Below are 27532 nucleotides of genomic sequence, written 5' to 3'. Positions count from 1 at the left end.
CTGGGGATCCAGTGACAATCTCTGGTCCCCACAGGCACCTGCACACATACATAAACTCTTTCACACACGTTAGCATAAACAAAATAAATCTTAAAAATTCTCTCCAGAATGTAGCTAATTTTTGAAGTACAAAACGAAAACATTTTCTATTTAAGTGCACACTAAATGAGAAAATTGATGACGCTCTTACCACGCTCCCATTGAGAGGGGGATTATCTGCCCCTAAGTAGAGGGAATATCTCAGTGGCCTTTAAAAAATTCCCCCCTACTACTATAGAGAGCTCAGATCTTTCTCAGTCATAGGGAGAGGGAAGGGGCTTAATGATTATCTTCTTGTGAGGGATGTTTAAAAATCTCCTTCAGTGGTAGTTTTAAACAGGGTGTGAAGGAGATGGTGTTAAACCAAACAAAACAAAAGGGACAGAGGTGGATGAGAGGCGCTGGGGGATGCTGAAGACGGAACTGAAACGGGCTCCAGTTGGTTTCCAGGAACTGAAACGGTCTCCAGTTGGTCTCCAGCGCAAGGGGCCCTGAAGAAGTGTCGGATGGTGGTGGGGTGGGAGCAGCGTGTCTGAGCTTCAGGACTGTGGGTGGGGAGTAGAGAGGACTGTTTTGGATGAGTTACAGTTGGCTCAGCCTCTTCATTTCCCCATGATGGTCGTCTGGGGCCAGCGCATGTTTAATACATGGTGGGTGAGTGAGTGTTCACTGTATTTTCAGGCTCCTTTATGAGTATCACACATACAGAACAAAACAGGACCACTTTCAGGGAGCTTGACACGTGTCAAGGGAAGTAATGTTAGATGCAATGTAAGTTGGGCTAATGTGACTGGGTGGCTGGTTTTCATCGGGAAAGTGACATTTCTGCTGTATCTGCATGGTGGGAAGGAATGAGCCAACACTGAAGATTTCCACATGGAACATTTTCAGTGGGCAGAATTGCTTGTGTCTGGGGCAGATGCCCATCATGAAGCATTGGAAACCAGCTAGACCAGAGCTATGAGGGCAGGGAGAGGAGAGTGGTAGGAAGTGATGTAGATTATCTGTGGAAGGGGTGTGTATAGTGAGAGTTGGCATGATCTGATGACTAGGAAAGCTTGTTCCTTGACTGTGGGGAGAAAGAATTCTAGGGTGCAGGACTTGGGAAAGGCTTCACGAACCCTGTGGAAAAATGAACAGAATAGTCACCTTGCCACATGAAAGGCCCAGCTGGTGGTAGGAACTGGTTGTAGGTTCAGTGTCTACAGTTTACCACTTGCTCCACTAGCTTGCCCTTGGTGACATGGAGAGGTCTATGTCGTGAGAGGAGAAACAGTAGATTCCCTAGGACTGGGAATCAGAACAAGATGAGGATAATGACTGTTTTAAAAATGTGTTTTGTCTGCATGTATGTCTGTTTACCATGTGTGTGCCTAGTGAGGCCAGAGGACAGTGTTGGATCCCCTGGAACTGGAGTTACAGAGAGCTGTGAGCCACCACGTGGATACTATGAATTGAGCCCAGACCCTCTGAGGAGCAGTCAGTGCTCTTAACCACTGAGCCGTCTCTCTAGCCCCACAGTTTGCTTCTTTTGAGATCTGATCTCCATAAGTTGCTCAGTCTAGTTTGAACACCTGGTAGGTCTTAAATTTACAGTCCTCTTTTCTCAGCTTCCGAAATACGCAGCAGGTTTATAGCGTGTGCCACCAGGCCCGGGTCAGTTTTTTTCATTGGATAAGTTTTCACATTAACATGTCCTTATAGCCTTGTAAGTGCCTTAGGAAGCATCTGACCACAGAACCATGCTGCTCTAGCAGCTTCAGATGCTAACTAACTGCTCCTTGACTTTCTTTTGTTTTGAAGTCAGTGCTATTTTCATGTTCCTAACATAGGTATAAAGTAGACAGAGACGCATGGAAATCAAGTCAAGCTGACTTTAAAAACCATCTCTTCCTGATTTCTCCATCACACAAGCTGTAGATGATGACAGCTAGTCTGTGGGATGCAGGTAACGTTTGATAAATGTGTTCATTTTATGAAGTAGAGACACTATTCATTTTCCGTTTGTTGTGTGTGTGGGATCTGTGCATGCCATGGTGCACACATGGATGCCAGAGGGCAGCTTTCAGGGGAGAAGGTTCTCTCCTCCGGTGGGTTCTGGAGATCAGCGTAGGCTGTCGGGCGTGCACGACAAGCACTTTTCTCTGCTGAGCTGTCTTGTTGGCCCCAACATTATTTAGAGGTAGCTCAGTACTTTGGTATTCTGGTTGTTGCTCTCTAGATCCAGAGACTTATGCTCCTTTTTTCTTTGAGCCATTTGGTCAGTGTGCATGAAGACCCTTTATCTTCAGCGTCTTTTTCCTTGGGCTTATGCAGTCCTCCCCTTGATCGTTATTTTTGCTCCAGTCTATACACAATTGTGTTCCTTGTGGTCTTTCTGAAAAACACTGTTATTTCCTCTCCAGGATCCTTCGAGACAGACCTCTAATACAGCATAATGAATACCTTAGCCAGATACCAAGTTTCTTTGTTATTTAGCCCAAATGAAATCAAGCCTTTTTGTGTCAGGGGCACATCCCATTTCAGAAGTTTTAGCTGCCTACAGGAAGTGACCAAAAGATTCAGAATACCAAAACTGACATTTAGAAGAGAGCATCTGGTTGCCCTTATTGCCTTCCTGTGCTCCTAAGGAATCTCACTAGGATGTCATGGGGCTTAAGGAGTGTTGGGTTTTTCTCTTGCTCACAGCAAGTGTATCCTTTTGCATCTTGCTGTCCTTAGCCAGCTCTAATCTACTGGACTTTGCCATCTTTCTGTGTGAAAGGCAAAATGAAACATTTAATAGTACCTTCATGTAAAAAAGTCATGTAATAACAAAGTAGCAATGCTCACTTTAGGGGAGAGCATAGCAACGTTGATCTTACAGAATAGTTGTAGGCAGGAAGAATTCATTAAGTATATATTTTGCTTCTTTTAGTTTATTTGTTATTATGACAGCTACTGGAAAGCAGAGTGACCTCAAGGGATATTGCTTTGGGTTATGTATTTAAACTTTGACTGAATTCAGTTTTAGGTATAGTTGAAAAGAAAGTTTTAAAATTTGTCTCCACATAGGCATTGTTCTGTCATTTTCATTTGAGACATTATCTGGCTTTGACAGTGCTCACTTTGAAGTAATGCCATGTGTTTATGGATAAATGTTTCTTGAGGCACACACACTGACCATCATGTTCTAGTCTCCTGGAAGTGTTCCCATCCTCCATGGAGTGCTAGATCACTGACTCAGTGCCATTAGTTCACCCAGGCAGACACACACTGCAGAGTGACTGTGTGTAAGGGCTGAGTGAACTTGGGGAGTGGGATGCAGGCGGGAGAGTGAGCTTTCGACGGGCAAAGAAGCATTTCTGTCTGCTGCACTTGGGTGTTTGTGTAGGAGCAGCTAGAGGAGGTTCTGTGGTCTGAGTTAGACTAAAATCATAGGGCTGGCTTCAACAAGAGGGCATGGGTAGTGGCTGCAGATGAGCTGTTCTAGGAGAGAAGTGAAGGAAATGTGGATTTTAGATTTCTTACCTAGTGACATGAAGCTAGTACTGTGGAGCTGATCATTTGATGTAAGCTTTAGGTACTTTTTCCCCCTTCTTCATACATAACCAGACTGACCTGGAATTTGGGATGATCCTTCCGCCTCCATGCCGTGGGTGCTGAGGTTATAGTTGTGAGCTACCGTACTCAGCTGAGCTGTAAGCACATAGCACCTCTGGCCCCAAAATCTTCAAAATCTGAAATCTTTTGAGTGTGGACAGGATGCCATTAGTAGTAAATTTCTCACCTGTCTCATATGAAGCATCCCATTTAAAAAGGCAACCTTATGCTGTATATGCAGGTAAGAATTTCGTGTTTATATTTGAGTCTCTTCAATAAGATTTTCACTGTATTGTTTTGGAGGCTGTCGGTCCAGCCCGGCCTCAAACTCACAGAGATCCGCCTGCCTCTGCCTCCCGAGGGCCGGGCTGGACCAACAGCCTCCAAAACAATACAGAGAAACCCTGTCTCATAACCCCCCCCCCAAAAAAAAGTAAAAAAGATTTTCATGGATATTTGCAAATACCCCAAAATATAGAAACAAAGCAAATTCTGAAATACTTGTAGTCCTAAGCCTCTTGGGTAAGAAATACTCAACCTTTATTTCCCATAATCAAATTGGAATTATTTGAAATGGAAATATGCAGCCCTGCTCTAATGACTTCCCCAGGAATAAAGCCTCACTCCTTGCCCCTTTAAAAATAAACATTTATTATTTTGTGTGTATGGGTGTTTTGCTTAGATGTGTGTCTGTGTACCGTGTGCAGGCAGGGCCCATAGAAGGCTGGAGTTACAGACAGTTGTGAGCTGCCACGTGGGTGCTGGGAATGAAGTCAGGAAGAGCTGCCAGTGCTTTTAATCCCTGGGCCATCTCCTGTCTAACACCTCTTACCCTGTTTGTCGGTGTATTCCTAACCTTCTCATTCTGCCCTGAAGAAGGCACTTTTCATCCCTGTTTTCCTATGAACTGTGTTTGCTCGATTAGCTCTCAGTACGCAAGGAGGTGGGGTTAAGAGGAAGACAGAACCAGGACTTCTTTGGAGTGACTGACTTTGATAAGACACCATGCCGAAAGTTGAATATAGAAGTAGCTGTTAAGCTGCCTATATATAGAATGGTTATGTTACCAGACAGCAAAGACCAGCAGGTGCCTTGTGTATAAACCCCTCAGCTTCCCTCTAAATCTCACCACTAGCTTAATTACCTTGCAGTTTGGGAGACGTTTCTTATGGTTAGGAAATTGAAGGAGTTTTGCTCTTTTTTGCCCATTTTTCTTTGCAGGGCAGGTTTTTCTCCTTGCATGCCTGACCTCCTATAGGTGAGCCTAGAGTAAGTGTGTGTGCGTTTTCACAGATGAAAGCTCTGAAGGTGTGGTGGTCAGCCTCTGCTTCCCGTCTGTTACAGCAGACATCTTAGATCCAGGCTCCAGTTTTCTTCCCCTCTGACTTCACCGAATGACCAGTGCCGCCGACGTGGGTCAGTGAGTAACGGTCCTTGCCGCCACCCTGACAACCCGAGTTTAATTCCAAGGAGACATATGGTGGGAAGAGAAAACTAATGCCTGCAGGTTGTCTTTCGGCTTCCACAGTGATCTGTGTGATATGTGTGTATGCCACCGCCAATAAATAAATAAGTAAATAAATAATTGAGAAAATCAAGTGAATAAACTGAAACCTCTAACTCAGAGTAAATTTCCTTCCGTGCCCTAGCCAGTGTTCTGTGTGTCCTCTTGGAAAGGTGGCTCCTACTTCCGTCTGAAGTAACTTCTCTTTGAAAAGGAGGCATCCTTATGTCAGTGACAGAACATTAATCAGTGACTGCATGTTCCATCACAATGGACCTTTAAGTCTGCCTGTTCTTTTTAACTAAAGGTTATCTGTGCCCTTGTGTTTCTGACAGTTCTGTGTAGAACGGCTTTGGCACAAATTACTGTGCAGTGTTCCTGGGGTTACATTTTATCTTTTCCTGCATGTTTTCCCCTTGAGATTGATCATTGTAAGAGACAGAAACAAGCAATAATCATACTAGGTGTGTTTTCAAGCTGTAAATTATTTTTAAAATTTCAACAATATAGTAATTAGCTTGGAACTTAAAATTGTCCTGCCTCTGCTTCCCAAATGTGAATGCTACCACATCTAACTTTGAAATTTGTTTGTTTCCATCAAGTGATTTAAAAGTCACCTGATCTGAATGAAACAGTAACTGCTTCATTTTGTTTCTGAGAATTAAATCGTAGTTTTGAGAGTACTTAGGTCATTTAGGAGAGCCCTTATATGACACAGTTAAAAAGGTAGCAGTGTGAAGCCTGGGTATGCCCTCAGCGTTCACTCTCACGCGACACACAGGTAGTTTAACCTGCTGTTACTCCTCCTCCTTCACCTCTCCTAGGGACAGAGAAAGGCACTGATGTTTATTGGAAACAAATCTGCATTTCATCTCTTTATAGTGTTTAAAATATAGGTTGCTTTAGCATGCTTCATTGTGGCTAGGTTTTAAGTTTAGAGATTTGAAGTGATGCTTAACATTTATAACTTGGGTGAATACTGAGGATAAGGAAATGTTTGACATAATTTCCAAAGAATGTTTCAAAGGTGTGGTTGCTTCATTTTGCCATTTAATTCTCATGTCTTCTAAGAGGAGAAAGAGGCGATTCTCTATCTTCTTCCTGAGGCCCTTGGCAACCACAAATTTATTATTATTATTAAATTATTTGCCTCCCGGGGGTCTCATAAATTACAACCCAAGTTTCCTATTTCCTTGTTTTGGCCTTTCATAGTGGTGCTTGGTAGGTTTCTAGATCAGCTGTGTGCCACCCAGGACTTGTTAGGAATGGAGGAGGGGTCTCAGTTCCCTTCCCATAAAGACTTGCATGTTGGTTTCCACTTGCTTCTGTAATCTGTTCTTCTTCCTCTCTCCACAGAGACCTCATCTTTCACAGATGTGACCAAGTGTTGTCTCTTGGGGCCTTGTTCTCTGTGTGCTAGGCCTGCGTCTCATGTCTTTTAGATGGTGGCTGCCTGCTTAAGAGCCCTCCCAACATTGTGGGGAGGAGTTCGGCTCGTCCCCTGGCCCTTGTTCCCCCACAGCTCCCTCTGTCTCACCTCGTCCCTCGCACCAGAGTTCTCCAGCCGCTGGTTCTGCTTGGGGTTGCTCAGTGGGAAATAGAGGGAGAGGGAGCTCCTCTCTGCGTCTTTTCCATAGCAGATTTTGTGTTCTTCTGTCATCCCCCTTCTCTCTCTCCCTCTGCATTTTGTTCAGTATTAACTATTTCATCAGGTTGTTTCCACATTAGAGTCCAGACCACAGATAAATGAATAGGAAGGACATTGAATCAAGGGTATTGAGCCCATAGCTTGCTATATGCTATATGCAAGACCATTTGGTGATACCTGAGTAGAACTTACCTGAAACAAGCTGGGGGTAAGATGGTGTGTTGTGAGCAAAAACATGTTCCTGAAAGACAGAAATAGTGACAAGTGTGTCCCATGTGTGCTATTGAGAGAACGCAGTCTCTGGAGGAAGCCGGCCTTGGTTTTGATCTCGGCTTTGCGTTTCATAGCTGTCTGACTGCAGACTTTAATTTAGTCTCTGTGCTTCAGTGTTGTGACCATAAAGCGCCCTGCTGTCTGCAGCCTTAATGCATGTTATGTGCTGAAGACACACTAACAAAGACAGCCCCTCACATTTGTAGTGGATCATAAACTCTGGCTGTCAAGTACAGAACCTGTGCAGAGGCAGTGGCTAGTGTGTATGGTGTTTGATGTTGGAATTTTAGGTAGGGTGCCAGGAAAATGTTACTGAGGGGCTGATAGATGTGTAGATGAGAAGGGGAAGCAAGTTTTACTGTTTAAGAGCATGCTCACCAGAACAGTGAGTACACGGAAGGCTCAGAAGTGGGCGTGGACCTGGCCTGCTCTGTAACAGCCTGCAGGACTCTGGTAGAGCAGAGGCCATGGGTAGACATGAGGGGTTGTGAAATTAATGGTGGTGGTGTTGTTGGTATGGGCAGGACACATGGTCTTGTGGTCTGTAGTCAGTGTTGGCTTTTATTGTGGTACCTAATTAAATGACAGTTCTTAGGGAACATAAAACTCATTTAAAGATAAGAGTGTTGGGCTGGAGAGATGGCTCAGCAGTTAAGAGCACTGACTGTTCTTCCAGAGGTCCTAAGTTCAATTCCCAGGAACCACATGTGACTCACAACCATCTATAGTGCAATTTGGTGCCCTCTTTTGGCATGCAGGCAGAACACTGTATACATAATAAATAAATCTGTTTTGTTTGGTTGGTTTTTCTAGACAGGGTTTCTCTGTGGCTTTGGAGGCTGTCCTGTAACTAGCTCTTGTAGACCAGGTTGGTCTAGTACTCACAGAGATCTGCCTGCCTCTGTCTCCCGAGTGCTGGGATTAAAGGTGTGTATCACCACCGCCCAGCTTATAAGTAAATCTTTAAAAAAATGAGTGTTTCAGGGAGGTACCTTTCCTAAGGCACTGTGTAAAACAATGTGGGGTTCTCATTCCATCTCTCCAGGAAGCCAACGACATCCCATTGCTGGTCCAGCATTGAGGGCTTCAGCACAGACATGGGATCATCACAGCTAGTTTTTATGGACAAGAAGGGTGTTGGCTCAGGCACTTGCTGTTCACACCAGTGTTGACTCCATGGGGCTGGTACCCAACGAGGAACATTTCTCTCCTATTCCTGTAGTAGCTGTGCTCGTAAATAACAGAGCACAGCTCTGTTTTCAGAGAGGAACAGACTAGACTGCTGCCAACTTGGGGTGGCTGGCAAAGTGGAGGACTTGCTCCTACTCTCCTGCAGAGCACAGGGGATGGGTCAGAAGGGGTTGCACTCTGACCTTGCTTCAGTAGCCACGGGGACCACTGCTCAGAGCCTTTTCTTCTCGAGAAAGAGAAAGTAATACTAACGTTAGCTGTTGTGTTTGTCTGAGAGTTGGTGTAAGTCCGATGGGTAATCCCTGTGGCAGAAGCTGGCAGGCCAGAAGAGCACAGAGGGCTGTTATGTGACGGTGCATACTTGCTGGTGGGCTGTGTTTAGTGCATGTTTTTCTGTCTGGTTTTCCATAATTTAATAGACGGCTTCAAGTGTCATGCTTACAGTGAAGACCGTTCCTACTTTTGAAACTTTAAACTTCAGAGAGTTTTGGTGTGGGTGGGAGCATGGAGAAGTACTACTTAGTACTCTGCCACTGTGTTAGGTATGCTGGGGTTTCTGGCCCAGTAGCAACAGAGTAGCATTCTCTGAGCTTGGTTAATGTTAAGGTTTCCCAGTGTTGTCAAGGTGCTATGTGTAAGGAGCTTATGTGCTTCCTTGTTGGTTAAGTTGGGGCTTTCCGACTCCACATCTTCATGTGGTACAGTCACCAGAATGCACAGAGCCCGAGAAAGTTAGCTTGAACACATTCAGTTCATACTAGGAATCTTGACAACATTCCTCTCTTTATAAAATGATCTATTTACTATTTTAGCAGAGTCCACTTCTACTGCTTTTGGATTATTTTGTATGTGAAAGGTGTTTATGTAAGTTAGGAGAGGCATTTGTAAAAGTGGAGGTGAAGATCCCAGGGAAATGGACTTTAGCATACTGAGGAGCAGAAGCAGAGCCCAGGTGCCTCCAAATCTCCTGGTCCCCATGTGATGTCTGAGTCAGTTTCTGTCACTGACTCTCCTCAGTGTTGCCTGTTCACAAAGAGCCTAGTGCAGCTTTCTCACTGGGATGGTGGCCAGAGAAGTGTTAGCTTGCAAGGGTGGTTTGGTGACTTTGGCAAAACCTGTAATCTAATGGTACTGTGTCACTGTGACCAGAATGTAGGTTCTATTCACTCTGCTTTTTTATTCCTATTGTAGTCATAAAGCCCATGCTTTCTTTGTTCGAGACAGGGTATTTGTTTGTTTGTTTGTTTGTTTGTTTGTTTGAGGCAGGGTTTCTCTGTGTAGCCCTGGCTGTCCTGGAACATGCTCTGGATACCAGGCTGGCCTCAAACTCAGAGATCGCCTGTCTCTGCCTCTTGAGTGCTGGGATTAAAGTTGTGCACCACCATAGCCCAACTAACCCCATACTTTCTCAGTGGTAAGCATGTCTGAAAGACAATATCCTGATCTATTGTTTTTCAAGTTCTTGTGGTCCCTGCATTCTGTCTTCAATCAGAGTGAAAGTGGGATAACTCTTTACAGGTGCTGTTCTTCATACTGATATGCACAGGTTCACATGAGTAGGTGTTCATGGGATTGGATGAACAGGGTTTTCTGACTTGCATTACCATCAAACATTTATTTGTAGCTTGTTGGTTTCTTTAGCATTAGGAATTAACAAAAACTTTAAATAATTGAATAGGCATACTTTGGTAGCAGTGCTTTTTAAGATGTTTATTTTTTACTAGGAGAAAGATTTACAGCAAGTTTTAATTATCTGTTGGACTGAATTTATATACAAGGTCAGGTAGGTTTTTTGAATACTGGCTAATTTCTACTTGTTAGTGAAATCTCATACTTTAGAGTAGGTACTGTTTGATTGAAACATTTTAGTTTAAACTTTTGGGGAGTAGTTAATATGTGTACATGATATAAAAATAGGTCTTCTTCTATGATCTGGCTCCAGTGTCTTATCTCCCACCATCAGAATATGTACTTAACTCTTTTTATATATCCTTCCAAAAAGAAGTGCACTGGTATGTGTGTATGTGTAACTTTACTCCTGAGAGATCATCATATTGAAGCTGAACTTACAGCCCAGATTCCCAAATTTAGCAATTCTCCTGCCTCAGCTTCCTGAGTAGCTTAGACTACAAGCATGCCTAGCCTGTATGGCATTCTTTAACTGTGAAAAGGTATTTGATGTCTTGGTTTAGCTAAGTTTTTGCTTAAATAAATATTACAAATGAAACTGGCAGAAAAAGAATTGCTTTGACCTTCTCTCTGGAGGCTGCCTATGGCTGTCCTGTGGGGTTTCCCCTTCAGCTGACAGTGTCTGGGGAAGGACAGGGACCCTGTGCTTTGGGCCTAGCCAATCCCTCCCCCCCTTTTTTTTCCAGGGCAGGGATCTAAAGGGAATGAATGCTACCCGGGCAGACAAGACAGGTGATGGTTTCCTTGTGTTTCAGATGTTCCTGACAGTGTACCTCAGCAACAGTGAGCAGCACTTCACAGAAGTTCCCGTTACCCCGGAGACAATCTGCAGAGATGTGGTGGATCTGTGCAAAGAGCCTGGTGAGAGCGACTGCCATCTGGCTGAAGTGTGGTGTGGCTCAGGTATGGACCTGGCTTTCTGTTTGAGCTCTGCCGTCTTCTGTTGCTTTTGGGTTCTAGGTTGGCACTGTGCGAACACTCGTTAGGAGGTCATATTGCTTCAACTTTTGGTGACATAAAATCTTTTGTTCTTCTCTTCTGCAGCAGCAGGGAGTCATTGAACAAGTGTTGGTGGTCATAGGTCGTAGGGCAGGTGACAGATGTGTTGGAATGTGCTGGGTGCAAGTTTCTGGGGTTGTTGTGGCCAAGTATTTGTTGCTCAGCAGTTGTTGGTTTTGATTTTGTATGTTCAGGTTTTCCTTGCTGGGCATTGGGGCACACACCTTTAATCCCAGCAACTAGGAGGCAGAGGCAGGAGATCTCTGAGTTTGAGGCCAGCCTGGTCTGCAGAGTGAGCTCTAGGACTATACAGAGAAACCCTGTAACGCTTTCCTTAGTTAGAAATGTGAGTCATTCTTCACTTCTCTTCCTCCTGTCTTTCCCTTCCCTTTGCATTCGATGTTGGGATTGTCTTATTTTCCTGTTGCTATGATAAAATACTCTGAAGCAACTTCAGACTCACAGTTCAGGTTGTCGTCCATCATGGTGGGACAGGCATCACAGCAGTAGGAGCTTGAGGGAGCTGGTCACACTGCAGTCACACTCAAGAAGCAGAGGTGGTAAAAACTTGCTAGAACTGAAAACATAAATAACGGAATCCATTCGTACCCCAAAGCTTAAGTGTATTCTGTTGCTTTGCTCTCCAAATAGTAAAGCCTCTCTTCTTCCCCGCCCCACCTTCCCTTTCTCCTCTCTGTCTGCTCATGCATTTGCGTGGACATCTTTTCTTAGATGCCAGTGTACTGGATTTTGAGGGGTAGAGATGGAAATTTCCTGCTTTCAGATATCTCACAGTGCGGGAGAAGCAGGTGTCAGCTGATGTTCCTTACAGTGCTGTGAGGGCAGCAGCAGTAGGGGAGTAGATGGATGTGCTCCATCCTCCAGAGGAAGGGTACCAGAAACAAAGATGAGTGCTAGTGCCCATCTATTCAGCATCCTGCAGAATTTGTATGGTTTATAGAAAGTAGTTACATGCATCACTGTTACTGGGAGTGGAACCAGGACTGCATGTTGTTTACTCAAGCAGATTAAGTTTGGAGTTAAGTCACAGAATTGGCTGCTGAATGCTTGACTGCCCTGTCTCTGTCCATGTCGTTTATTTAAGACATTGAGAGATGGCGTCTTTGATTACTGATAAGTGTATAGTTTTCATAGGACATTTCAGCATTCTTATACAAATTATACTGATGTCATTGAGAACTCTTGAATTTATGCACTTGCCTTCTCAACCAGTACATTGGGATTTTAAATCCAGCTTCCTTTTCCAAAGTGAGAAGTGTTTTGTTTTGTTTTGAAATAACTCATGATACCTTATTTCTACCGAAGCTCCCTCTTATGGAGTATTTAGCTGTGTCTGTTTGTTTGTTTCTAGAAAAGTTATGAAAGTTGGTGGTCTTGCTACAAAAGGGCAAGAAATTTTTTCATTGAAATAATTCTGTTTGCAAATGAATAGGTTTCACTCTTAACATTGTTAACAAACTGGAAAGTTTGCTCAGTGTGTAAAGTGCTGCACACAACGTGGGCTCGAGTTTGTATCCCCAACACGCACTGGTTATTGCTGAAGGCTCTAGAACCCCAGCAATGGGAGTTCAGACAGGGGGATCCCAGAGACTCACTGGCTAGCCAGCTTAGCCAAAATGGCAGAAATGCAAGTTTAGTTAAGAGACTGTTTCAAAAAACAAGGAAAGTGGAAAGTGATGGAGGAAGATACCCTGATGTTAGCCTCCACATGTGTACACATGGGCATGGACTTCTCCACACATATCACTTGTGCATGTATGTGTACAGGCCTACATACCGCCCCCTCAACTCATACAAGGAAATAACCTGTATTGAAGACTTTAAATTAAAACTTAAGCTGAGGCCATTTAGAAAGAAATTTTTTCTTCATATATTTAGGGGCACGTAGAACATCAGTATTAGTGAGAGTGGATCACACCAACCTCCAAAACCCTCAGAAGTTAAATGGCATGCTGATAGACATTAAGGAGCCACTGAATTAGACTCTTAGACCCTGATGACTGACATAAACCTATTGTTTCTGCTACTTTCCTCTGACTTGACAGTGATTGTGTGGAAAGTCTGCGACATCATATTTCTGAGTTCTATTAACAGAAGACAAAAATTATGCAAAATACCAAGTATTTCCTATATTTGTGACTAGTTTATGTCGAGGGTATATTTGTTCTCTATTACCGGTAGATAATTAATTTTTTTTCTTTTAGAACGCCCAGTAGCTGATAATGAACGAATGTTTGATGTTCTTCAACGACTTGGAAGTCAAAGGAATGAAGTCCGTTTCTTTCTTCGTCACGAACGCCCCCCTAACAGGGATATTGGTACTTAGTATTCTATGACTCATAATTAGTGTTGAGGCTTTTATTTTGTACATTGTAATAGTTGGGGAGAGGCATAGGATGAGAAACCGGGGAATTAGAGAGGTGAAGGGAAGCTAGGAAATCAGAGCAAAGGGGCAGGTTTGTTAGTCTGTTCTTGACTGATAATGGAGAAAAAGAGCAAAGGGGCAGGTTTGTTAGTCTGTTCTTGACTGATAATGGAGAAAAAGAGCTATGGTTTCTTTGAAAAAGGGAGAAGTTTCACTGTAGTTTTTTAATGTGGTGGGAAGGAGTCTGTAAAGCAGCAAGTTGAAACTAGACAGAGGAGGAATGATCACTGGATATAGCAAAGTCCCCGGAAATGGGTGTCTCCCCCTGACGTTCTCCTCGTAGATAAGAGGAGGAGCCTGGACCTCCTCACATTAGCAGGAAAGAGAAAATCTCACACAACGTAAATCTGGGCGTCTGTGGGTGCAAGTTGAGGCGTTTCCCATCTGTTTTGTCTTGGGGACGGAGACGAAGTTGTGTGGAAGTGATGTGCTGGCGGTGGGTAGGCAGGCTGAGCTGTTGTGGAGAGGAGAGCATGGGTATGGGGACGTAGGGTACTGGAAGCATCGAGGCTGCCTGATGAGAGACCGGAGACCTGTGGCTTCCCTCGGAGTGCTCTGCAGCTCAGGAGGTTGTCAAGGAAGACACTGGCCTAGAGTTGGGTTTTGCCTGACGGACTTAGTGGGAGTTCAGCGGTGGTGGTAGTGTTTGGCAAGGTACCGTCTAAGCTGGGCAGGTGTTTTAGTGACTTTTCCTGTTGCTGTGATAAAATGCCTTGGCAGAAGCAATTTAGGGGAGGGCGGGTTTATTCTGGCTTACAGGTCAAGCGGTGCATACAGTGTGCTTGGCAGAAGTCAGACTGGGGGCCCCTCACACCCACGTCAGGAAGCGGATCATGAATACTTGTGCTTACTTCACTTTCTCCTTTACGCACAGTTCAGGTTGCTAACCCAGGGAGTGGGGCCACTGCGGTGAGCAGGTCTTCAAGCCCTGATTAGCCTGATCAGTGCTCCCTGCCCTCTCTCCCAGGATTCCCAGAGGCTTAGTCCATGGGCGTTTCTAGATATTGTCAGATTGGTAGTAACCACTAGCCACCATCATAGTGGGGTGGGGTAAAGAGAGGATGGGTTTAGGGGAAAGAGTAGATTGCATCCAGTGACCAAACCTCATAATTAGATTAACAAACGAATGTAGTGAGGGGAGAAATGAGTGGTCCAAAAGTAGAGAGATTAAATATGAGATTGCAGATGTAGACTGCTTCCTGTGATTTTCTCTTTTTCAGGTTCCGCCATGAAAAGGAGCCTGATTTAGAAACAACTTGGCAACAACTTAGACGATCTCTTGGGTGGGAGGGCCTAAAGAATGGGATGGTTAAGTCTCATGACCTACATTGTGGCCTGAGTTGATATAGGGCAGGAGAGGACAGACAGTAATACAATGGAGACTGTGGGCTGCAAGTGGGTTAGACCCTGAGAATGTGGCCCTTCCTTTAAGATGCAAATGAATTTGCCTTCAGTCTGGGGAATTGGGAAGCCAGGGGTTGAAAAAGGATTACTCTGTATTTCCAAACATACTGGCATTTTAAAAGGAAAACTAAGGGCAGTTTTCTTGGGAGTAAGAATGTAGATAGCATCTTAATGAGTGGATAGTTTAACATCCCAGTTTTATTATTTGCTGTTATTTTAATCCAAGTGCCCACATAGTACCTGACCATTAGAAATGATTTGTGTTGGGAGTCAGAATTGACTTAGTTTGGATCTTCTACTCTACAGATGAGAACTACTGATACTTCGGGTTAAGTGGCTTGTCAGGCCACACACCTAGTGACAGGGCCAAGAGAGAAAACCTGAATCACTTGGACCAGGCTAACTTTCAGTATCCCTGGTGTTTGTAATTTTATTTTAAATATATATAGTTTTTCCTCCTAAGCCTTCTTTTAAAAATACATTTTAATTGACATTTGCATCATGTTTTTATTTTGTTCTGTGTTTACATTGCTGTGTGCATTCTGAGTTCTAATAAGATGGAATTTGGCTATCCACCTCCCAGTTCAAATGTCTTGCTGTGTGCAATACTGGGTGAATTATTAAGTAGTCTGCCAATAGTGCATTATGCAGTTTAGAGTGTCTGTAATGTGAGAAATAAAGTGTTAACTAAGACAAAGGAGCTGTTTGCACATTTTTGCAAACACCAGTGACACAGTGTTTAGACTGGTAGAGAGCCAGATGGCTTCCCAGTCTGCAGTAGGCAGACTTCTCTTCCCTGTTTAGTTCAGGCTGCTAAGGACTAGGAGCATGATAATACAGCTGCCAACTAAGACTGTGACACACAATGTGCTTGGAATTATTTTAAAACTTCTTTTTACTCTAATTATATAACTGGCTATAAATAAAATCTAGTTGAATGTTTTTTCCCTGAGACAGAAAAGAACACAATTATTTGTACTATAGAAAATTATTTTTTTTACAGAGATACTATAATAAATTATTCAGGTTATTTTATTAGCATTTAAAAGCTAACATTAAAGTTATATATTGAATATAATGCTTGGCTCTGAGGCTAGCTAGTCATAGTTATATATTTATTGACATAAGAATTTGTTCTAAGTTTCCTGATAGGTATAATAGATACTTGATTCAAAGAAATGTTTGTCTTAAAATTTCTCAGGTAATTGTAATGATTGTTTTAGTCTCTGGTATGAGTTTAACACATTTAAAAGTTATCTTTGTTGATATTTCATATATGTATTATTTTATTTTATTTTATTTTTTTGGTTTTTCGAGACGGGGTTTCTCTGTGGCTTTGGAGGCTGTCCTAGAACTCGCTCTGTAGACCAGGCTGGTCTCGAACTCACAGAGACCCGCCTGCCTCTGCCTCCCGAGTGCTGGGATTAAAGGCGTGCGCCACCAACGCCCGGCTTATATGTATTAGTTTAAATATATTCCTTTTATTTTTCACTGAGTAGTACCAATATACATGTTTTGACTTGAAAGACTCTTAGTCAAAAAAGCAGAGTAGTCATTAGTTTTTAGATAGACTCTCTCAAATCAAGAAAAATGGAAATATTTTCATAAATTAACAAGGATATACCTCATAGCATACTTATGAATTTCCATAGAATGTCCCAATAAATAAAATTATCAAAATACCACTGGTTCTGTTTTTTTAACTACTCTCTTCTTGTATAATTTTTTTTTTTTACTGTTGATGAATACAGAGGTGGACTGATTGCATTTTCAGTTATTTCTTTTACTGAACGCCTCCCTGCTCCTGTACTAAATAAGTATTGAACTAGCATCCTGTACATGCCAGGAAGGCACTCTCCTACTGAATTATCTCCAGATACTCCAGCCTGCTTACGTTTAAAATAAAGAAAAAAATATATTACATATATGCATTATATATATATATATGTGTGTGTGTGTATGTGTGTGATCATAACATGGTGTGTGTGTATTCTTGCGTGGTTGTGTGTGTGTGTGTGTGTGTGTGTGTGTGTGTGTGTGTGTGTGTGTGTGTGTATTCTTGCTGTGGCATGGATGTTGAGGTCAGAGGAAAACTTTGGGGAACCAGTTCTCTTATCCCATCCTGTGGGTCCATGGAAGCATACAGCTCACTGGTTTTGGTGGCAAACATCTTATCAACCTGTTGAGATGTCATTGGTTTCCCCATCCTCCTTTTTACTTTGAGACAGGCAGGCACTGAACTTGGGCTTCTCTTGGTTGAGCCTTCTGAGTAGCTGAGATTATAGGCCTGTGCCATTAGGTTTGTCTGAAGCCCTTTGAATTCATTACTGCATGGCCTAGAACTAGGAGAACAACTATGATACAAATTACCCGGAGTCAGAGGTAGAGTAATTTCCCACCATTGTTGAGTGAATCAGGTAGCTTCCTAGGGAATAGGTGGAATGTGAACTCCTTAATGCTAGTCACTGTTTCAGATAATTGCTTCTTCAAAACAAGCCTAACTGCTGTTAGAAGATACTTTAAGTATACATTTAATTTAAGTATCAAACAGCAGTAAAACAGAAAGCAGAAAGGAACTGCTAATAGGACTCTTCTCTCAACTGTAATGTTCATGCTTAGTTTTTGAATCTGTTTTTAGTGAGTGGACCGAGATCCCAAGATGCAAGTGTAAAAAGAAATGGTGTAAAAATTCCTGGAGAGCATCGAAGAAAGGAGAATGGAGTAAGTGGTCCTTTTTTTCTTATAAGCCCCAGTGACATGTTTGTAAACTTTAAATCTCATTCATTGTTATTTTCTTATTCAGTGGATCAATAATGACCACCCTTTAAAGGCTTCTTCTTTTTTTAACCATTTTAAAACAAAAAAATTAATTGTTACTTATTTGTGGGGACTGGGTCAGAGGGGCACCTGGAACTGGAGTTACAGGCAGTTGTGAATTGTCTGCTGTGGGTGCTGGGAATTGAGCTTGGGTCCTCTGCAAGAACATTATGTGTTCTTAATCACTGACCCATCTCTTTAACCCTTTAGATACTTTTAGCAAGGTTCAGGAAATATTTGTTGATTTTATTTGTTGCTATAGTCACTTTTAGAAAAATGGAAAATTATTAATTAATGTTCTTGCTGTTGTATGTGAAGATCTTAGTATACCTTTTAAGGTGTTCTTTTCAGAACCCAGAATTGAATATCATGCTGGGTTTCCTGAGTTATCTAGCCCTAACCCCTAACCCCAAACCCTAAACCCTAATCCTTATTCTACTTTATTTTTTGGTTTTACGAGTCAGGGTTTCTCTGTATTGTTTTGGAGGCTGTCGGTCCAGCCTGGCCTCGAACTCACAGAGATCCGCCTGCCTCTGCCTCCCGAGTGCCTGGATTAAAGGTGTGTGCCACCACCGCCCGGTCCTTATTCTACTTTATACATAGCCCCTAACCCCTAGCCCTAGCCCTAACCTAACCCAAACCCTAAACCCTAAACCCTAAACCCTAACCCTAACCCTTATTCTACCTTATACCTTTCTAAGTCTCTAAAGTACCTGTGTCACATTCCTCAGGGGGCTCCTGCTCTGTTCTCTGATTTATAGTTAGTTACTGTGATGGAGGACAATGGAAGAGCACAGAAGTAGCTTTAGTCAGTAGCAGCAGGGTATTTCTAAGTGTGACCTAACATACAGTCCCTCCATCGGTGTTTACTTCCCAAAGAAAACTTTAATTGAGATACAACAAATTGCCTATTTTTTTTTTTTATGAGTCAGGGTCTTACTGTGTAGTTCTCATCTTCTTGGAGGGTCTCCTTGTATAGAACAGGCTAGCCTTGAACTTGTGACTATCCTCTTGCCCCTGGGTCTTGAGTGCTGGGATTCCAGGTATAAGCTACCATACTGGACCTTAGACTCTATTTGGAGATTGGAAAGCGATAACTCTTGCCTCGTGTCCCCACGCTGAGGTTACAGATGTGCACTGCACTGTCTGGTGCTAATTTATGTTCGAATCATGTTTTGATGACTGTGTTACAGGTTTGCTGTGGATGCTCCCGTTACTATGTTTATACAACCACCGTCTACTGTCATAACATAAATTAATCACTGGACAAAGTAACTCTGAATTCTGTTCGTGTTCCTGAGCAAACTATTTAGTTTAAAATTGACAACTTAAAAGATTATTGGCCTGTATGTTAGTATCTTTTACATCTTAATAAGTCAACTCAGTGAATAATAAGTAAAATTAATACCCAAGTCATTTTGTTAGTGTTAGTTTAGATGGAGCTTTGAAGTTGGCCTTTGAGTGGAATCCCTGCACATAATATGGTAGTAGACGTTGGTGTGTTTCCATTTGTAGGTTAATAGTCCTAGGATGGACCTGACGCTCGCCGAACTTCAGGAAATGGCATCTCGACAGCAGCAGCAGATAGAGGCCCAACAACAAATGCTGGCTACTAAGGTAGTGTCTTCACCGACCTCACCGTCTGGTGCTGTTAATGTCTTTGTTGAAACTGTGCAGTCTGCTCTGCTTATTAAGGCCGCTGCCTCTCTGTCACATAGGAACTGGTGCCATTGTCCCCAAGTTCACCTCCTGTGTGTGTGACTTTCTTCAGCATTTTCCAGAAATCCTTGTCATTTTAGTTTAGGATTTTCCTGACGAATTTTTGTTACTCTTATTTTTTCTTTTTGAGTAAGGTGTCTGTCGCTCTTACCTGGTCTCAAACTCTTGGACCCAAGTGATATCCCCCTGCCTCTGGCTCCCAAAGAGCTGGGATTATAGGCTGTCATCACTGTGCCTGACCTGATACTTGGTTTTAGTAATGGCTGATTACCCTGTGCTGGGAGTCAGAGAAAAGAAAGCTGTAACCCAGAGCTCACATGGGCAGTAGCAGGGACAATTGAACATTTGCTCAGGCTGTCACTGTCGCTTTCTGCTGGGCCCAGTGAGGGGGGAAAGGGTGTTTTATTTTAACAAATTTCTAGTCTTGGCCTTGAGTAAGAAAAAATGCCCTCAGTTACTGTCAAAACTAGTCTCTGCTGCTGCGCCACAGGCTTCGAGTTTCCACAGATGCACAGTAAGGTCTTAGCCTTTCGGTGCTACTCTGCCTCATGGCAGTTACTCAGCTTTGCCTGGAAGAAGCCGCAGATGTGTGGTGTGGTCCAATAAAGCTTCACTTATGAAAACAGCAAATTAAGGGCTCAGGAGATGGCTTAGTGGGTAATATGCTTGTTGTCCAAGTGTGAGGATCTGAGTTTGAATCTCAGAACCCACGTGAAGCCTTATTCGGTAACTATGTCTGTGACCCCAGCATTCCTATGATGAGGTGCCCTCCTCCCCCATCCATGTGCAGGATTTCAGGGAGAAGAGAAAGATTGATTTAAAACAGAAAACTCGGCAAGCTGGTTTCATCTTCAGGCTCTACCTTGTCCACCCTGAGGACCCTTAAATTAGCAGTCCTTTAGCTGGGTAGCCACATGATGACGCAGCAAGGGTGCCATTGAGCTTTAGAAGGGATGCTAGGACAGCTTTCAGCTGTTCTCACATGTACTCTGCTCTTGCATGTAACATTCCCATGCATTCCTATGCATCCATTTGTTTTTATCTTACATACCAACCACTTTCCCCTCCCCCTCCCCTCCCTTCCCCCCCATGCACTTCTCCTCCCTCTCCATTCGGGTGGGGTAAGGCCTCCCTTGGGAATCAACAAAGCATGGCATATCAAATCGAAACAGGACCAAGCTCCTCCCCACTACACCAAGGCTGAACAGAGCATCCCACCATAGGGAATAGGTTCCCAAGAGCCAGCTCAGCCTGCATCCTTCTACTTGTGTATGATGCCCAGCACCACAGCGTATTGCTTCTCCAACTGGACCTAATCATCTAGGTCCAGGGTGGGATGTAGTTAAGAACTGGGTTTCTGATTCAAAGTTTGGAGCCCGAGATCCTGCATTTCCCAATCTCGGAATAAGCAGATGTGTCATTACGGTAAGTGGGAGGACAGGCCTTCATTATTGCAGAGTAAATCTCTACTCTCTAGACCCTCACTACGAAACTCCATGTTATTTACATGTTTCAGGAGTATTCGGAGGTGGTTACCTTTGATTGTAGATTTTGTAACTGATGGCTTAAAAATCACAAAGTAATAAAATAAATCTTAAATGGCATAACTGCAGTTTTCTAAAGGTGTTACCCCTTTGGCTCTTACAGTTCCTACCTATGGAGTATGTAATATATAAGATGCCCTCAAAGGTTTATATTCTCTATTTAATTGAGTCCTTGCCACAGCAACAAGTAGTTGTTCTTGCTCATTCCCATGTTACAGGTAAAGAAACACGTGTATTCTTGGTGAAGCCATATAATATAAGATCTCATAGGAATCATGGTGTAGCTTGGGTTCGAATTTGAATTTGAATTCATACCCTCTACATTGAACTACTGTTTTATATTGCTTCCCAACTCAAATGGCTCCTTCTTAAAATCAGCCTTTTAAAAATTTAAAGTTAGTGTGCATGCGTACGTGCATGTATGTGAACACGCACACTCCTGTGCGTTCCCAAATGTACATCCCCACAGCACAAGTGTGGAGAGCAGAGGACAACTCTGAGAGTTGGTTCTCCTTCTACCATGTGGGCCTCAGGGATGCAACTCAGTCTCTCGGGCAGGTACTTTTACTTATTGGCCCAAGGTAGCTTCTTTTTTGTTTTTTCTTCTTTTTCGTCTCTCTGTGGCTTTGGAGTCTGTCCTGGAACTCACTCTTGTAGACCAGGCTGGTCTTGAATTCACAGAGATCCACCTACCTCTGCCTCCTGAGTGCCGGGATTAAAAGCATATGCCAACAACGCCTGACCCAAGTTAGCTTTTTACAGATGGCATCTGGGGTAGAAAGACGCTCACTTTGTGAAGTTCCTGCTGTGAAAGTATGAGGGACTGAGTTCGGATCCTCGGCACTCATGTAGAAGCTGGGCACAATGGCAGGATCTTCGAACATAGCACAGAGAGGTCACGATTATGAGACAGGCAGATCCCTACAGCTCACTGGCCACCAGTCTGGGCAGTCCAGGTTCAGTGAGTAACTCATTCTGTATAATACCCCCTCCTCCCAATACTCAGGGATCCTTGCAGAAGAGGGAGAAGAACGATTGTAAGAGCCAGAGGCTGGGTGACTGCAAGGAAATGCTTTCTGGACACAACAGGGCATTCACACATAGGAGCCCATTGCAGTTATGACAGCATGTATGAGACCTGTGCAGTCTCAAGTCAGAAAAGCCCCAGCATGGAGAAGGGAGGTGGCGTGCAGCCCCACTCTAGCTGCAGCGCAGCACGGGTGGGGTGTTTTCAGACGATAGCATCTGGGAGAGGGGAGTCAGTTTTCTCTAAGGTTATGGCCCCTGGCAGCTTGGCCACCCTTCAGTGGAGGGCAGGCATCCAAGAGCACTTGAGCAGCACAAACTGTATTTGATTTTTTAAAGTGGAGAGGAGACTCCGCAGGTGGCAGCATGGACTGTTACTCCAGGGAGCCTGCCTGAGTTCTATTGCCAGCACTCACGCAGGTGGCATATAACAGCCCATACCTCCAGCTCTTGGCTCTGGAGCCATAGTCTCTGCAGGTCCCTGCATCCGTGTCCACATACCCACACAGATACAGGTGCATTGTTAAACATAAATCTCTTTTTTAAAGTTGGGTGGGTAGGGAAGGAGGTGTAGCTCTGAGAGGAATTGGGGACTAAATGTGATGAAAATTCATCACATAAAACTCTTCAAAGAACTAATAAAAATGAGGGGGAAAGGTGATCAAGGAAGACATCCAATGCTGACCTCTGGCCTTTTACGCCTGCGCACATACACATACGCACATGAGTACTCACATATACACTACATATACAATCTGTTTTACAAGCAGTTCTTAATGAAACTGCTTCCAGGATTCCTGGCTGCCTACTATATAGGAACCACTTGGGTTAAAAATACAAATGTCTAGGTCTTCTCTTCAAGAGCTTCTAGGGTGGGCCTTGGGTGCGTGATTCGAACACTGCTCAGGTGATGGTGACAGCGTGCAGGAAATGCGGAGAGAGCAGAGCTGTTACAGGAACACTAGTCTTGGTGTGCAAGGGCTGGGTGAGGTTCTGTTGAGATTGGTAGTGTGCCTGTTTAAAATGACAGGCCCAGTGAATGCTTCTTTTTCTCTCTTTAGGAGCAGCGCTTGAAGTTTTTAAAACAACAAGATCAGCGTCAACAGCAGCAGGCTGCAGAGCAGGAAAAACTCAAGAGGCTCAAAGAAATAGCTGAAAATCAGGAAGCCAAGCTTAAGAAAGTGAGAGCCCTGAAGGGCCACGTGGAGCAGAAGAGGCTGAGCAACGGGAAGCTTGGTATGTGGCTCACAGAAGACAGTGGAGGCTGAATTCAGAGCTGTTTTGGCATAGTGAGAACAGCACAGGAAGTTTATGTGGATTCACAGTGAGAATAAGTGTTCCCATTTAAAGGAAGTTTTTAAGAAAGTGTTTCCCTGTAATTTTGATGTTGTAAGTTTCTCTTGGTTTAAGTTAACATTGAATATTTAGGTAAAATTTTAAAATTATATCTTTAGTTTATATTTTTCATAATTTCTTGATAAAGAATTTGATGAAGATAAGTATTTTTGTTTATATGGTACCTCCAATTATTCAATTGCCATATTAATAATTAAAGTTTAGTGATTTAGTCCCTCTATCTACCATAATAAAATTGAGAGGAAAAGTTTTAAAGAAATTTGATTTCCAAAATTTAGTTTAATGTTTACATTATTCACTGTAAAAATTCTTCAGAGTCCCTAAATGTTCTAGACAGTAATGCAGCCATTTAGCGATTTCTGTTGCTCCCACAAGTAGGCTGGTCCCAGGACATTCCCAAAGAGTTCTCTACTTACTATAAAGTTCATTATAGAGCTTGGGTGCCTGGCAAGTAGTTCATTGTGATTTTTATTTCCAACCGTGGTCGTTCTCTCTGTTCTAGTGGAGGAAATTGAACAGATGAATAGCTTGTTCCAGCAGAAGCAGAGGGAGCTAGTTCTGGCTGTGTCAAAAGTGGAGGAACTTACAAGACAACTAGAGATGCTTAAGAACGGCCGGGTGGATGGCCACCATGACAACCAGTCAGCCGTGGCTGAGCTTGACCGCCTCTACAAGGAACTGCAGGTATGTCACAGCCGCTTTCTCAATGCTGTGCGAGCTGCCCCAGAAATACAAACTGCCCATAGAGGTGACCATAACTTTTGAACTTCAGCTGTTTTTCCTTTAGGTGGGTAGAAGTGGGAGGCCTAAACCCCAAGAGTCCAGAATAAACTTTAAGATGCCTCAGACAGGAAATTTGAGGCATGACCACAGCCAGTGGTCAGGCACAGATGTCGCTTAAGTTTAAACGGGAGATGAGGTGTGCGGACAGGTGGAAGCAGGCGCCTCATATCTTTAGAAATTATGTCATAGTTAACCACCTGACTGCCTCCTGGGGGTGCTTTTCTTTCTTTTCCTCGGTTATCTTTGTGTTTCCTCCCTGTTTGGTTCAGTTAAGAAACAAACTGAACCAAGAGCAGAATGCCAAGCTGCAGCAACAGAGGGAGTGCTTGAATAAGCGCAATTCAGAAGTGGCAGTCATGGATAAGCGAGTTAATGAGCTCAGGGACCGACTGTGGAAGAAGAAGGCCGCGCTGCAGCAAAAAGAAAATCTCCCGGTGAGTGAGTGGGCTGCCTGGACTTGGGCCGGGGAAGGGGGAGCGGCCTTGTCAGTCCTTACAGCTGTCCTCAGAGGACAGGGCAGCGTAGAGTCTGCAAAAGGTCATCTGTCACTTTTACTTTCCATTCTTACCTGTGGTGCTTAGCTTCTCTTTCTAAGACTTGCAGCAAGGTTGTAGGAGAGATTGTTGTGGAGTATTTCTCTTGTCATTTTTTATAGACTGACTGAATTCTAAAATTGCTCATTATGAAATTTTCATTCTTTTCTGATTGCTCATCTAGTAAAACATGTAATATTAAAAGATCTGTGCTTTTGAACTAAGGTTTCACCTGATGGAAATCTTCCCCAGCAAGCAGTGTCAGCCCCAAGTCGTGTGGCTGCTGTAGGCCCCTACATGCAGTCCTCTACTATGCCACGGATGCCCTCCAGACCTGAGCCGCTGCTGAAGCCAGCCCTGCCCGATGGCTCTTTGCCCATGCAATCAGCAGAGGGGCCAATGAAGACACAGACGCTGCCCAATATGAGGTCTGGGGCTGCTTTGCAAAGTAAAGGTAAAAGTGGGCGTCTCCAAGTTCTTTCACACTAGCTCTTCCCTGCCCCACTGTATTCTCCAGTTGTGGGGGTTTTAAAGTTGTCTTTCTGTTACATACCCACTTCTAAAATCTCAAATTCCTTTATTCTTTGCTAGTGATTTTAACCTTAACCAATGCAGTTCCACTCAGGCTAAAATCGCAGTTATTTCAGAAATGTCCTTGCTGGATGTGTGACATTGACTTTTAAGCCCAGCACTTTCTGCAGAGTTTGAAGCAGAAGGATTGTGTTTTGAGGATGAACTGAACCTATACAGTAGGGCATTACCTCAGAAAAGAAAATAACCTTTGTCATGAAGGAAATTTTGATCTGATATAATGTGAGGTCTTCCATCCTGTGCGAAGAGACTGTATACACATCAGTAATGCCAATTTTACAGAGGCGAGTTGTGAATCCTCTGGAATAACGGTGCTGAGGATTTGTGAGCTCTTAGTCATGAAATTGCTTGCTGACAGACTTAGGAGTAAAGGAGAACTCCTGAAATGTAAAGGTGGGAAGAGTAGGGGCCTTGCTTTTAGTCAGCTGTGGTTTTCAGGTACATGGGGAGGTGCAATACTGGGAGGGTAAATGTCAGGGTTTTAGGAAGTGCAGGGTGTAAATATTCTTGTTTGTATAACCATTATTTTTGCTTCTTCTTACCATTGTTACATGAAAAAATAACTGGTTTTAAATTGTTGTTTTGCCGTAATTATTATGAAACATTAACACTTCATATATAATTTGTTATTGTTTTTGAAGTAAGCTCTCAATATTGATAGACCGGGCTGGCCTTGAACTCTCAGAGATCCACCTGCCTCTGCCTCCCGAGTGCTGAGAAAATCATGAATACCCCAAATAACCAACCCACCACCAAGGCATTGTCTGTAACATCTGCCTTGCGTGCTTCGATCTGCTGTATTGGAAACTGTTTTTCAGAGTGATGGCCATGCTCCCTTACACAGTCAAGAATAGTGAACTGGGCCTTCTTTGGTACAGGCCAGCCTTTTCTTGGTTTTGGCTTCTTTTTTTTTAAACTGCTTGAGTAAGGTGGAAAATATGAAAGAAGAAACAATCTAACATAGGTGTTTTCTAAATAACTGTGTTGGGAGGCTGAGTGCCTAAGCTGTACAACTGTTTGTAGAGAAAAGTCTTAGCAGCAGTGAAATGTCTTTAGAATGTGAGTGACTCGTGGCTGCTTTCTGCTTTCTAGTCTCTAGAAGTCACCTAGCTGGCCCTGACTGGAACCCTTCCAATGCAGACCTGTTACCCAGCCAAGGCTCTTCTGCACCCCAGAGCACTGGGGATGCCCTGGACCAAGGTGAGATTTGTTTGTACTACTCCTGAGCATTGTGCTTGGACTCTTAAGAGGTATTTTTTTACTTTTTCTAGGGAGCTCATTTTTTTAGCTCGTTAAGCCCAGGGGCAGTTTATTTATGTGATTCCCTTACTTAACTGAGGACCTAAGATATTAACATTGTAGTATTGGGGTCATTTTTTTTACCAGCTTAAAATAAAAATATGAAAGCATCATAGTGGGTATGATGTTCAGAGAGATCTAGGAGAAAGAAACGGGTGAAAAGCAGTTTTATTCCAAACAGTTTGGATATCAAGGTGGGGTGTTTTTCTTTGTCTTCAGTTGATGATGGGGAGAGTTCGCTGAGGGAGAAAGAGAAGAAAGTGCGCCCCTTTTCCATGTTTGACACGGTGGGCCAGTGTGCTGCTCCACCCTCCTTTGGAACACTGAGGAAAAACCAGAGCAGTGAGGACATCTTGCGGGATGCTCAGGTATTCACCTTTATCTCACTTGTTACCATCTAATGTGTTTCTTTAGTGCATTTTAAAAGAAAAGCTTTTGAAGTATTGTCTGTGAGGGAGAACAGAAGAAATACGATATCTGGAACATGAGAAAATATAGCAGGAGTCTGTTATTTTAATTTTTGTTGTGTAGATATGATTTGCTCTCCCTCTTTCTTGGGGATGGCTGCACATTTGCTTCTGGGTGGAAGGTATTGTGATTCTCTCAAGAGTAAGTACACTGAAGGAGAGAGTACTCATGTTGTCCAGATACTTTATTTCTTTGAAGTCTGGTATGTGAACATGGTGTTTCATGCCTTATCCACAAATTTGAAATCAGTCTGGGCCACAGAATATAAATATGTCTCAAAGAATACAAATACAACAAAAACCATTGAAGAAATCAAGAGCCAAGGCTGTATCAAATCCACAATGACGAATCTTCAGTGACTGTTAGGTTCTTAAATTAGGATGAGTTCACCTGTGGGTGAACGCTGCAAGTTAGGTGGGTTTTCAAACGTTCTGACTGCATACAACTCTGGAACTGCTTGTTTTGGAATGGTTTTTTGAGACTTGGTTTTACTCCGACCTCAAACTTGTGATCCTCCTGCTTTAGCTGCCAAAGGGGGTGGGGTTTGAGTTAGATTGTATGACATTCTGATGAACAAGAATGTTTTTTATGTATCGATAGCATCCATGGATATGAAAAATG

General features: G+C 43.3%; 1 protein-coding gene across 2 annotated transcripts in view; it reads left to right on the top strand.

Annotated features, from left to right (window-relative positions):
* Positions 1-27532, top strand: part of Tp53bp2 (tumor protein p53 binding protein 2) — a 50577-nt gene that overhangs the window by 6594 nt on the left and 16451 nt on the right. Inside the window, exons 1-11 of one of the 2 annotated variants that reach the window (XM_040738408.1) lie at positions 1885-1987; positions 10682-10829; positions 13151-13264; positions 17414-17496; positions 19108-19209; positions 22943-23117; positions 23740-23921; positions 24290-24454; positions 24779-25007; positions 26237-26344; positions 26663-26811. In XM_040738408.1, coding sequence (XP_040594342.1) covers positions 1982-1987; positions 10682-10829; positions 13151-13264; positions 17414-17496; positions 19108-19209; positions 22943-23117; positions 23740-23921; positions 24290-24454; positions 24779-25007; positions 26237-26344; positions 26663-26811 — 1461 coding nt within the window. In that variant the 5' untranslated portion in view covers positions 1885-1981. Of the gene's footprint in view, positions 1-1884; positions 1988-10681; positions 10830-13150; positions 13265-17413; positions 17497-19107; positions 19210-22942; positions 23118-23739; positions 23922-24289; positions 24455-24778; positions 25008-26236; positions 26345-26662; positions 26812-27532 lie in introns of those variants that run through there. The other variant, XM_040738407.1, reaches the window with a different exon arrangement.

This window comes from Mesocricetus auratus, unplaced genomic scaffold (assembly GCF_017639785.1).
Source record: "Mesocricetus auratus isolate SY011 unplaced genomic scaffold, BCM_Maur_2.0 Super-Scaffold_100676, whole genome shotgun sequence".
NCBI classification, from domain to species: Eukaryota; Metazoa; Chordata; class Mammalia; order Rodentia; family Cricetidae; genus Mesocricetus; species Mesocricetus auratus.
The sequence above is the reverse complement of the archived record's forward strand: the minus strand, read 5'-3'. Positions and strand labels throughout refer to the sequence as shown.